The sequence below is a fragment of the Chenopodium quinoa genome, unplaced genomic scaffold, assembly GCF_001683475.1.
Source record: "Chenopodium quinoa cultivar QQ74 unplaced genomic scaffold, ASM168347v1, whole genome shotgun sequence".
NCBI lineage: Eukaryota > Viridiplantae > Streptophyta > Magnoliopsida > Caryophyllales > Amaranthaceae > Chenopodium > Chenopodium quinoa.
In genome coordinates this window covers 1,537,306-1,551,096 of record NW_018743514.1, presented here as the reverse complement: position 1 = coordinate 1,551,096, position 13,791 = coordinate 1,537,306, and the positions used below count along the sequence as shown (strand labels likewise).

Genomic DNA, 13,791 nt, shown 5'->3' with positions numbered 1-13,791 from the left:
CGGCTGCTACACTACCCATGTCTCTACTGAGCTGGTGGAAGGCTGAATCGCTTGACTGCTACTCACAAATCTCCCTTTTTGACCCCTATGCACCGTATGATAATCAACTGGGTCGTACTCTTCATCTCGATCAGCCTGACTTGCCCGCTCATCATCCTCCTCGTCAAATGTCGGCACTTGGCCCGACGAGTACATGGGGGGGCTCCCTTGCGACTGATGCTCCCTCGACCAAGTACCAGCATACCCATATTGCTGCTCATGATGATACGGTGCCCCCATATTAACCGAACGACCCGACTCCCTCCTAATAGACGCATTCAAACGTCTTGATACTGCATGACGAGGACCCGAACCCTCAATCTACATTAAATAAATACAAAATCAAATATCAGTAATAATTACAAATATAACTATGATATTAAAGTTGAACAACTAATATTCAAATTCAAAAAAAAAAAAAAAATTAAACAATAATAAACCAAATCAAATAAACGATAATAGCAACATTACTAGGGATCAATAATAACTACTAATAATTTGAAAACAATAATAAACCAAATCAAAACAATAATAAACCAAAAAATCGGCAACATTACAACACAACAACAACAACAACAACAACAACAACAACAATAATAACAATGGTAATAACAACAACAATAATAATTTCAATCAATTTTTTATAAAATTTTAATCACGAAAAAATTACATAACAACAATACATAACAATAACAATAAAAAAAATTATATTAGTAAAAAAAAAAATACATATCAATAATCACGATATTAAAAAAATTCCAAAATTAATAAAAAAACATAATACATAACAATAACAATAAAAAAAATTATATTAGTCAAAAAAAAAATTACATATCAATAATCACGAGGAAACAAAAATTCCAAAATTAATAAAAAACATATACATAACAAATAAAAATTAAAAAAAAAAATTATATTACTCAAAAAAAAAAAACACGATAAACAAAAAAAAAAAAAATCGGAAACTCAAACTTCCGCCTGAAAAATCCGGAAGTTCCCCCAGACTTTCGGAATTCAAAAAAGGGTCAGATTCCCGAAAGATGAATCCACGAAATTTTATTTATTTATTTTTTTTTTTCAAATTCAAAAAAAAAAAAAAAACCAGACCCATACCTGCTCGCCGCCACTGATGCCGCCCCCACGACCACCGTATGTCACTCTTATGCGTTGCCGGTCCGCCATAGCCGGATTCAACCTTGAATGGGTGGTGTTCGTTGGTGTTTGGGTGATTTTGAGATGTTGGGGTTTTTTTAAAAAAAAAATCTGATTTTTTTTTTTGAATTTAAAAAAAATTCTGATTTTTTTTTTTTGAATTTCTGACTTTTTTATTTTTTTTAGATTGAGAAAATTTTAGAGAGAGAGAATGTTGGTAGTGAAATGACTTGTAAGTTTCGTAAGTTAGTTTCGCGAGTATTTATATACGAGGGGCAAATTAGGAAATTCAAGTAAAATTTGCGAGCGCCGCTATGTAATTTGCGAGCGACGTTTAACAACACCCTTTTAATAAGGTATGATATGGTCTGATTTAAAATTTTATTATCTTGTCTGATCTGACTTATTAATTTGACTAAACTTTAACCTTATTTTAATACTAATCCATAAAGAAAAACATCATCACATTGGATCTTGTTAGATCGTCTCATCATGTACTATTCAAGTATGTAATTTTCATAATTTTTTAATTCACTATTAACGATATTTAGCAATAAGCAAATCATAATTAAAAGTTTTGATCTGATTTGAATGTTTCAGGTCTGATATGAATTTATTAAGGCCCTGTTCACTTCACCTTAAAAAAAAAATTCAGTAAAATTAATTTCAGTTCAGCAAAAATAAGTTCAGTTCAATAAAAATAATTTCACTTCAGTAAAAATCAGTAATTTTAAAGAAGAATTATAACATAAAATCAGAAAAAATAATTTGAGTTCAGCAAAAATAATTTCAGTTCAACAAAATTAATTTCAGTTCAGTAACAATAATTTAGATTCAACAAAAATAATTACAATTCATTAAAAATAGTTTCAGTTCAGCAAAATAAGGTTAAGTGAACGAGGCCTAAGTAATAAGTACCTGAAACAAGTTGAAGACAACAAGTCCTTAAATTAGGGATTATGAGGACATTACCACCGACAACCTCATTAGTAAAAGTAAAAACGATGCATACTTGGACGAAGAGCGGTCATCTTTAAGTTAGTACTAGGGTAAATTCAAGTTTCTCTCTAAGATAAATATGTGAATATATCTCCTCTCACAACTTAATCATTTTCTTTTATTTTTTAAATGATAAAAATAATATAGTAAAGTGGCACATAAATAAATGCATAAAGTTGTGAAAGGAGATAAATTGAAATGTTAATATTTAAGATTAACTTGGGCTCCCAATTTTATTTTATTTAAAAAAAAAAGGAAAAAAAAAATTATTGGTGATTTTTTTTTTTGTTTTTATTAAATTAGCAGTGCTACTATATGGGTATTGCTTTTATTATAAATTATAATTAATAGTAATACTATTGGTTATTATTTTTTTTTTTCCCAAAAGTGATGCATGACTGTATGCTTACAATTTTTAGAAACATAAATATTAAAATCCTTATTTAAATTGCCGTAACTTGGAATTGTTGCTTTTTGAGCTTCTCCTCCAATTTCCACATCTATTTAATTAATCTTGAATTGTCTTTTAACATCCTCATCTTATGATTTGTTACTATTTTTTTCTCAATTTGTTTGTTGTTGCTCCATGTGCCCCTTGCACCACCTGAAAAAATCACAAGTGTCACATTTGTAATATAATCAATCTAAATTTTTCACTATCTCAAAGCTTTAAGTTCCACATTTATTTTTTTACAAGTTGGACAAGAATGTATATAAACTTAAAAATTGATGATGCTGGTATGAAGATAATTTGATAAGTAAGGAAGTTAAACGAAATCAATTATGTTATAGGACATTATAAGAGAAAAAGGAGAAGAAACGTTAGTTGATTTGATATAACTGACGATTATGCGTGATCCTTTGGTATTATATAGAATATAGGGTGTTTGATAGCATTACTTACTGTGTTTGATATATTCAAGTCTATTTTGGGTTACCAACATTGATTGTATCCAATGTCATACTTGGCGATTTCTTAATCTTTTCTAACTCTGAATTATACATAATTGTTCATCATCTATTTCAATTGACACTATTCATTATATTTTCAAACCATTACTTCTATCTAAAATGTTCAACTCTTAGTGGTCAACACCAACATAACATCGTAGGCGGCTAGTTTTACCGCCTTCATTTCCAAACTTAATCTATATTATAAAAAAATAAAAAATTATATTACGTTGATGAAATTTAGAACAACCCTTCTTTATTTATGAAAATAAAAATCTTTGAAAACTAATCAACTAGAAAAACTCGAGTACGGCTAACCAAAAAACCAATGCATGATTTTTATCGAAAAACCCAGAAATATTAACTGGAAAAGGGTCTGAGAGAGAAAATAAGAGAACATAAGAAAATGATTGAGAATATTTATGTTGCGACGAGAGAATTAGAGTTTTACATAGCCTATAATTACGGCGTCGGGCAATATGTAGTGATCAGATTAAAGGAGAGAGTAATTAACAAAAACCATATTCTTAATTAATAAAACTAATTTCTAATAATATTAATTTTAAAAAGTATATATTTTAAAATTCTAAAGATTATAAAAAATTGATTTTTAATTTGTACTTCTATAAAATCAAACAAGTGTATGTAAATATCAACTTTAATATTCTAGTTGGGGCATAGAACTGAGTCACCGAAACAATTTTACTTTTACATGTACTTTCTCTTTTTCAAAAACTTTTGTATACACCCGGTTTACACTAATTTTATTGTACATCGAGCAGTATAAGGGTAATTTTTACCAAATTTTAGGGTAACTTTTTGCTTTTTTTGGGGTAACTTTTAACATAATACAATTTTTATATAAATAGACAATAAGAAAAGTTATATAATGGTAATTTAATTACATTTAATCACAAATAATTGATTTTTAGTCATTTAAAATGTGATTCTTTACTAATAATTTTTATTTGTATTGGATTACTTTTATGCATATTAGGGTAACTTTTATTTATTTTAGGGGTAACTTTTGATCAATCTAGTCTATCTTTATAGTGGATGTACAATAATTATTGTACACCCGATTTTTTTAAAAGTTTGTATCTCCTTTTTTAGTTGCATCATTTTACAAAAAACAAGATAAATGAAAACCGATATGATGTGACACATAGAAGGAATTTATTAATTAAAAAACAAAAAGTGACATATCTAATTTAAAACTTCAATGTTTCCACATTTCATCTCAAAATAGTTCAAAAAATAAATTAATGAATAAATATAATAATAAAAACTTGATCCAATACCAAATAAAATATTTTCAATTTGGATAATGCACTATCTATAGTATATGATTTACTATAAAATAACATGTACATTGTCTTGCTGAACATGGTTTTCCCTAAGCCATAGTGATTTCTTGAATGGGGTGTTGTTTTAAAGAATAAGAACACCCTTGGTAACAAATACTGTATATATATTTGACTGTACAAGTCGATATACATTATGGCCTATGATTTTCCCAAATGTATATACACATGATAGCAACAGATCGACAGGCAGTGGTTCTCCCGCCCCAGCAACAATGAAATGAAATTCACCGGAGAAGTTCAGGAAAATTCTGTGATTTCTGTGACAGTGTGGCCACTGGCCAATAGATAGATGAAACTAAGAATAATTTAATTAGGGGGAGTATATATCTTCGGTATGAGTAATGGGCACATATGATGCTTCCAACAGTAAGCTGTGTGTTCGGCCATAGAAGAGGTAAAGTAAAGCTCCTAGAAGCAGCCATACTGAAACACGAATCCAAGTCCCGATGCTGCCAAAAGTGAAATTAAAGTCAGTTCCCTCATAAGCATCTGAAAGGAAATAATGATGATTTGTCATAACTAAGCTACACTGTGAAAATCAGATTGATCAGAAGATACTCACCCAAGATTTATAAGAAGGTATGTATTCAAAAGCATACAGGCAGCTGGCAGGTATGGAACAAATGGGCAAATAAAACCTGAAGACAGGAAATACAAGATTCATACTAGTAGAAAAAATGAACTTACAATTGTCAGATGATAAAAAATAAATAAAAATAAAATAAATAAATAAAAAATAAAATAAATAAATAAAAAATCATGAAAAAGATCAGGCTCTAAAGTTCACTTTTAATATTGCTGTATGTCCTAATACGCCTGCTGCATTAGGCCTAGCAGGGTCAGAAATGTCGTGATAGGACATTTGTAGTTTACCTCCTGTGTGTCCGAATACTCCTGCTGCATCATCTTGACCTATAAATACAAGGCCAGCTGTCCCAGCCAAAAATATAGCACCACCAATTCCACAGAGTATGATGCGAGAGGAGCTGGCAGTACATAAACAAAGAATTACATCACAGATAAGATGATAAACCATGTGCATAAGAAAGATCCTTCACCACAACACAGAACTTCTAAACCATAATTAGCCCTCATTATAAGTACTTGACACAATTTAGCTCCTTCACCATTCCCAATATTAACAGAAGATAGTAAAGAGAACTCTAAATTGCTACATTTAAACTTTAAGACTAAGATCAATAAATTGAAAAAAGCTTCTTGAATATAACAGCATAGATACAGTAATTCATTGTAAGAACTAGTAGGATAGCATCAGCCATCAATTTCAGCTTGTGAATGGCCAAAGCAATTATGCTATATTAATCTTCTTGTTTGCTATTATGTAGAAATAATTATAAAAAAAACGGTTAAATGTAAAATAAAATAGAACAAAGTCGAAAGTGAATGGAGAAAAGGTTTATAAAAGTGATGAATTGGAGATTGAAAAAAGATAAATTTAACTAAAAGAGAAAAGCAAAATTTTACGAAGTATTCATAAGGAAAACAAGAAGATTAAAATTTAAAATGGGACATCCTAAAACAGAAAACAAGATGATAGTAATGAAAATGAATAGGTATTAAAGAAAAAGGTTTTATGATAACAAAAGATGCAAGATGAAAGATAAAATTTCTTTGTATGCAGGAGCTACACAAAATTATATATCCATATCTTTGGACAGCAAAGTCGATTACTCTCTGTCCTTGCCTCTTTTGTACGGAGTATTACTTAACAAGACATACTTGAAAACATCTTAAATTCTAGCTTAAACGGCACATGCTTCCCCATCAATTCAAAAAAATAATTCAATTTAAAGACAAAATACCTGGGAAGGAATGCTGCTGAAGCCGAAGATGTAAACACAATGACACCTATGCAAATAATAGTTAACAACCATGCAGCCAAAGGTCGTCTTCTCTGCCCCTTTTGGTTGTCTTCTTGTACAATAAATTCAAAATATCTTTAGAAAGAATGTGAAAGGAATAAAAGGTCAAAACATGCCTGCAAGGCTTTAAATGGATTCTTATTTTTTGGTTTTTCTCCTAACTAGCACTAATGGAGAAACAGATCATACAAAATTTGTTGCTCTTTGTGCTCAAGGTGTCAGGAAAGGCACCTCAAAAAGCAAGCACAGAAGTAAAGGCGAAAGAAAGAACTTGACATGGAAAGCAAACTCAAGTAACACTGACCAATACACTTGAAATCACTGCCTCCTGTAGTATTGTTATTACCTAAATTTGTTTCTTGGTCAACAGATGCTCCATGACATGGGTCTCTTTTCAGAATTAAGCCTCGACAATCATCCCCCAACGAAATAAAAGGATCTTTAACAACTGCCTCATCAGCTCCCTGCATATTCTGACCATGGCCACCAGAAGAAGAAGAAGATTCTCCAGCAGATGCTAGGGGATGTACTTCAATTGGTGGAATATATCTGATCACTAGTACTGATAATGCAACTGAAGTAAATGCGAGCAGTGTACCCACACTGACCTGCATTTAAAAATCAGCATGTGCTTATGTGCCCAAATTATAATCCACCACAGGAAGCATTCACATCTTTAAATTGCCTTGTAATATAAACATACCATTCCAGCCAATTCATCCACGTCCATACAGAATGCAATTACAGCAGCAAGAAAACCAACTGCAATGGTTCCCTTCACTGGAACTTGGGTCCGTTTATCAATAACAGAAAAGAAGGATGGTAACAAGCCATCTCTAGCCATGGCCATCAGAATTCGAGACTGGACAGATTAACACAGTAACTAATTAGCATAGTAAAGATAATTCTGCTTTACTTAGAGTCATTTCGAGAAATGACACTGACATCTAAGCAACTTCCTTAAGTTATCCATTGAATTAGATAGAAAAGTGATTCATTGAATTAGATAGAAAATTTATTGCAAGACATAAAAGTTATCCATTGAATTAGATAGAAAATTTGACATCATTTATAACTATTTGCTGCTTAAAGTTCCACCACCTTCTCTCATCATCATCTTCTTCAATTTCTCCTCATCTTTCATTTAATCCCACCTTCCTCTCTTCTCAGCCGCCAACACCACCACCACCACCCACAAATATCTCTTTGGCTCCGGAACAGACATGTCAAACAGTCCAGTAAAGTCAGGTCACGTAAGCTTATAGTCAGGATTTTTACTGGTCAGGGCATTTCAATTTCAATTGGTAATTGCATGACCATTTGACCTTAACCAATTTTTTCTTCTACTATAAATGGTTATACATTAAAATATCTATAGAAGGATATCGAAACAAAAAAAGTTGTAATCAAATGCATACCTGAGGAAGAAGAGACCCCATCAATGATGCAAGCAGGGCCATAACTGCTCCAGTTGACACTATAAAACTGCACTTGACAAGCAAAAAATAAACCAAGTGAATCCCCATTCACAGTTATTATCCTCAGGATATTATAAATCAATGTCATAACACAGACAACAAAGGGATATAGAACTAACGCTGCCCATTCTACGCCATACACAGAGAATGCAGATGAAATCGGGGTGTCCTTATCCAAATCATAATAAGGAACTAGACCGACAATAATAAAAGAAAGAATCATATAAAGTATACAACTCAAGGATAACGAGATCCCTATTCCCAAGGGTAAGTCTTTCTTCGGATTTTTAACCTGCACCACCAATATCCAAGGAATTCAAAAAATAATAATAGTCCAATATATATATATATATATATAAAAAAAAAAAACAACGGTCAATCATAGCCTGTTGAACAAATCGAAAGGTATAATTTCAGCCTACCGTTTTTCATATACTTGAATCCTCTACAACATTCAAATCAAAAGTATTTAAAAATTAGGAGTACTATCTATTACCTCCTCGGCAGTGGCAGTAACCGAATCAAACCCAATATATGAAAAGAATACAGTTGCAGATCCGCCAAGCACTCCGTTTATACCAAAAGGTAAGTATCTAAATTAGACAAAGAACTCAAAATTAACAACTGATTTGATTAAGAAATTACATTAATTTTTTATAACATTCACAAAAGGAAGCTACTTACCCATTCGAAAGTTCATATCCCACCCATCCATTCTTGAAGGCGAGGTACCCACCAGCCACAATAACAAAAAGTAGTGCACAAACATTTATAGATGTAACAATAGTCTGAGCCAAGGTACTCTGGAACCAAAAAAGAACAACACATTATTACTGAAAGAAATTAATGATCCTTAAATTTTGGGTTCTAAAAGAAGATTAGACAAAGCTGCTGATTGTCTGAAATAGTTTTACACATACTTCCTTTATTCCAGTGCACAAGAGTATTGTGGCTATGATGACCAAGGCTGCAGCACATGGATCAACTACAATGCCAAATACTGTATGACGCGCAAGGAATACCGGCAGATTCCCCTCTCCTCCAAAATATAAGGCCTGAAACCATAGCAAAACCTAGTATAAGAAAGCAACAGTATGCTTTCTACATCTAGTGAAAGCAAGTCGTTTTGCATTCTTACATTTTCTCCCAACATGTAGAAAATAAAAGTCTATGGAGCCTATATTAATTTAAGAAGCATATTTCTTCAACTTATTCCCATCAATCCATAATTGATTTAATTGTTGATATGAGTCCCTAGATGTTCTAGCACTGAACAATCAGTACAAATGCCAAATGATAGCATTTTCTGAATTTCTGCAGGCTCTTACTCCTTGGATCTTGGAATATGACTGGATGTGTCAGTGACTAATAACCTAAATATTTAACTATGGAAACAATGCTTGTTCAGTGGCAGCAATGCAAACCAACATAACTTGGACATAATTCACATAAACATGAAGAAAAACAATGCAGTACCAAATTCGGGGAAACACCACGAGCAACAACTGAAGCTCCAATGGCATACTCCAGCGTTAGACCCCAACCAATTATCCACGCAACACTGCAATCAATTATGATATATATACCAGTTGACAGTCACATATGTAGAAAAATTCAATAGCAAGATCTAACACATTTAAAAGCAAGGGTTAATCAAGAAGCACATAAATAAAGCATCTCAGACCTTATAATTATTATCAGAAAAACAATGACTTACCCTTCCCCAATACATATGTATGAATAATGGTAAGCACTTCCAGCTGAAGGGCAACGGCAGGAAAGCTCTGTGTAGCAAATTGCAGACAAGGCAGCCGCTATCCCAGCTATCAAGAAAGCAATAGGAAGGGCAGGGCCTGTCTGTTCTCTTGCAACAGTTCCAATGAGGATATAAACCCCAGCACCAATAGTGGTTCCAACACCTGCAGCACATACAGATTAAATGTAAATCAGAATCTAAGAATTTAAATTACTACTGAATAATACACACACGCGCGCGCGCACACACACACACAGAGGGAGAGAGAGAGAGAGAGAGAGATGTGAAGATAAATATGCAGATACCCCTATGTTACTCATACACTTCACTTTACCTCAAATATTCATGTTGGATCCTAAACATTCAGAAATGGGTAGGACACTTAGACCCTTCATTTTGGACCCTAATCATCAAATGTTTCCACAAAAAGCCGAGCCGGACATGGCAACTTAGCAGATAAACAAACCTCTTGTTATGATAGTCTAAAAAGACATCTTAGTGTCTTTTTTGTTGGTGATATATTTTGGAAGAAGACTTCATCTAATAAAGGAAATCTGAGTTGAAGAGAGCTCTAAACAAAGGAACTCACCACTAGCTAACGACATTATCAGCTACAGCTAGCCATGAGCTAGTTCATATAGGCTTGGCCATAGTTCAGACTGGGATTTCCCAAAAATTCCCTAATAAATGGGCACATCATGGATAAGGCAGTGGGGCAGGCTAGTCCTGGCCAAAAATAAACTGGCCGTGGACCTTGTTTATGCCGGGCATATGCATATTAGCTTCTTCAGTAAAACAGATTTACATTTGTAATCGAGTTTAGCGAGGCAAAGCCTATCGTGCATTGATCTGGTTCAGGCTGAAAAAATTGACCTCACACCTGCGAACCACCGCACCTAAGACTGAACTTGTGTCATATCTAAGCTGATTCAGTATCAGGCCTAATTTACTAATTTAGACAGAATGGGTGAGCCAGTCAAGAATTTCTAGCTTCTTTTGGAAAACAGATTTAATTTGAAAAACTGCTTCAGCTATGCGAGAACTACTGTGCATTGATCTTGTTCACACTGAATTATTGACCTCGAGCCTATGTACCACCGCACCTAAGACTGAACCTGATCCAAATCTAAGCCGATTCAGTACCAAGCTTAATTCCAAGCCATTCACAAAATTTATAGCTTCTTCTGAAAATCGACCCACTTTAAAAACCTGATATAACTAGTCAAGGCCTATTGTGCATTGGTCTGGCTCAGGTCGAAAAGATTGACCTAGAGCCTGAGAACTACCACACCTAAGACTGATCCTGCGCCATACCTAAGCCAATCAGTACCAGGCCTAATCCAGACAGAATTTGAAGAGCCAGTCACGAATCCGCCCTTTGGCTTAACACGTTACACCAACATTATGCTATTGCTACTTAATAAGATACAATTTGTGGCATGATTAGGGATGTTGAATGAAAATAGCCTCTCCATTTGATCCTTGATCATAACTAATCGACCATCCATTACTTTATAATAAGAGAAAAGCACAATCGATTTCTCGAGAAATAATGATCTGGTCTATAAATTTTTAAACAAAAAGAATAGAAAAAACAAATTGTTTGGCTCCATTTAAATGAAAATGGAATTCAATGCTCAGAAAGATATAAATAATACATCTTTATGTTTTAATCAAGGAATCAGCTAGGCCTTAGTGCTTAGTAGCAAAGGAGTCATTCACTTCACTTCCTCCTTTCTTCAAGCATTAGCTTTTAAAGTCCAAGTAATTGTTCTTTCCTAAATCATTCTTGCAGATATAAGTTGCATAGACACTGCTTGGTTCAGACATAAACCTTGTAGAACAAATTAAGGTCAAATACACACACTAACATGTAACAAATACTCCATTCCTAATAGAGAAAAAGAAGTAGGAACCGACACACTCTAAGTTAAGCAGATTGCCATGTACGATGGAACATGGTACACACTAAAGTTCCAGGAACAAAAAACTACCATACAATGTAGCTTTGGTTTAGCATGGAACTTGCACTTCCAAAGTCAGCTTCCACACAAGTATACAGCCAAACATCATTCTCAATAATTACATTCTTCTCAGGTAGCTTTTTAGTTCCCTAAAATATAGAACTGCATAAAGAAAGTGAGGGGCGGGAAGATAAAGAGTAAAAAAAAACTCATCTTATGTTAACCAAGTCACATATACAAATATACATATACTATAATCCGCATATACTTAGAGTTGACACTTGACAGATGAATAAGTGCTGCAGAACTCAAGACTCAAAAGCCCAACCACTGGTTCTTTGAGACAAAGCAGGCTGACTTTCCTGGCCTAGTAGCACTCGTACTTGGGACTCGGCTTGAACAATATTCATTAAGCCAGCAGCTGGATGATAGGCATGAAAGAAAATGCAGGGCAAGACAACAAACTGGAGAGTGGAACAGCTTGACTTACAGTTTTTTTAGCTAAAACAACCAGACATATGGTGAACCTACCTAGCAACTCTTTATTAAGTTACCAAAAAAATTGAAAATAAATATATAAATCCAGGCAACTAGTGCTAAGAAAAGCCAATCTTCACATTTAAACCTAAAACAGAAACATGATGTTCGAAACTAAACAATCTAATTTCAATTAATTCCTTCATCTAATTTCCAATTTTTGCCCATGGATACTTCATAAATATATATTCCTTCAAAACCCGAGTTGTATATCAAATTATCAGCAAACGAGAAAACCGAGTTCTAAGATGTGACACATCATCATAATTCAGGAAATTAATAGTAAATTCAGTCTTCAAGCTAATCCAGCATGAACAAATTTCTTCAAAATTAGTACCAGTTTTGCATTCCTTCAAAAATTCCAATCTTTAAATAATTCTCAAACACAAATGATTCCACTTTGCCAATAAATTTAATTCATGCCAATATACAAAAACCTTCTCAAACATAAATGATTTCACTTGGCCTATAACATTAATGCAGAAACAGCACAAAAACTTAAGCATGGCATTAACATCATCTCACAATAAACAATTAATTTAAACATAACAAAAAAACAAAATTCAAAAGTTAAGAAAGGAAAAATATACCAATTCCAACAAGATCAAGAACATTTAATCTCTTGGCCAATTGTTGATGACCATGATTTATGTTGAGATTTTCAGAGTCCACTTGCTTTCTTCTTCTTAAACCTCTGAAACCCATTAAACATTGTCCTCCATATTCATTCATAACACCCATCAATTAAAAAACAAAAATTAAATTAAACCCACAAATTTGATTGTTTCACGTTCACCAAATTGGGTGTTAGTTTAAAAAAAAAAATTGTACTTTAAAACATTAATTTAAAGAATAATAAAACTGTCAAAGTGAAGAATCCAATTCTGCGGAAGAAAATGAATAAATTTGACAAAATTTACAAATGCAAAGTAAGCTTTTTGTGGGAATTAATTTGTAACAAATACCTATCAACCAATATGAGATTTAAATTAAGGGACAAGGAAATTTAGAGTGGACCAGATGAATAAATAAAAATAAATAACTAATTAATAAATGGGTTGACTATATGTGTATGTAGGTTATTTGTTCATTGTCGAGTGCTGACGGAACGAAAGAGGTGAGAATGAGAATCTTGTACGAGATTCAAAAGTTGTAAAGGAAGAGATTCAAAACAGATAAAGGGGTCCCAGATTCTGGAAACAAACACTCAAAGAGGCCTTTGAAAAGTAGAGGTAATGTTTGTGAATGGAATGTTGAATAGAGGTGTCAAAATCACAATTCACCCGATTCGATTTGAAAAATATACGATTCAGATTTTAACTCGCGTGGACATAATAATTTAGTATGACTCATGTTTAAAAATTAACCCGACTCAATCCGACCAGACTTAACCAAACCCGATCCGAACACCTGAATTGACACATCTAATATTGAATGACATTCTCGATGGTTATATTTTCGTTCTTGTTGAAGTGATGTATTTAAGGCAGTATTATTCATCATTAGAAATTTTGGTAGAAAAAAAAAGGTTGTGTGGGAATACACAAGATTATCAGTATCAAATGATAAAATTATATATAAATCAACAATTTTTTTTATTAAATATGAGTTCATAGTTATTGATATAATTACGAAAATGTCATGTTGATCGGATGTTTTTGTTGA

The 13,791-nt window shown here is 32.9% G+C and overlaps 1 protein-coding gene across 1 annotated transcript; it reads right to left on the bottom strand.

The window, feature by feature from the left end:
* Positions 1 to 4,451: 4,451 nt before the first annotated feature.
* LOC110739879 (cationic amino acid transporter 4, vacuolar-like) lies at positions 4,452 to 13,307 on the bottom strand. Its single transcript, XM_021920358.1, has 14 exons — positions 12,717 to 13,307; positions 9,587 to 9,788; positions 9,346 to 9,430; positions 8,790 to 8,924; positions 8,554 to 8,672; positions 8,366 to 8,462; positions 7,989 to 8,161; positions 7,810 to 7,876; positions 7,095 to 7,253; positions 6,738 to 6,999; positions 6,332 to 6,440; positions 5,382 to 5,494; positions 5,071 to 5,146; positions 4,452 to 4,957 (listed from the first exon to the last, which is right to left on the bottom strand). Exons 1-14 carry the CDS (start codon positions 12,865 to 12,867, stop codon positions 4,819 to 4,821), a joined length of 1,887 nt encoding a protein of 628 aa, XP_021776050.1. The 5' UTR covers positions 12,868 to 13,307; the 3' UTR covers positions 4,452 to 4,818.
* Positions 13,308 to 13,791: the final 484 nt, after the last annotated feature.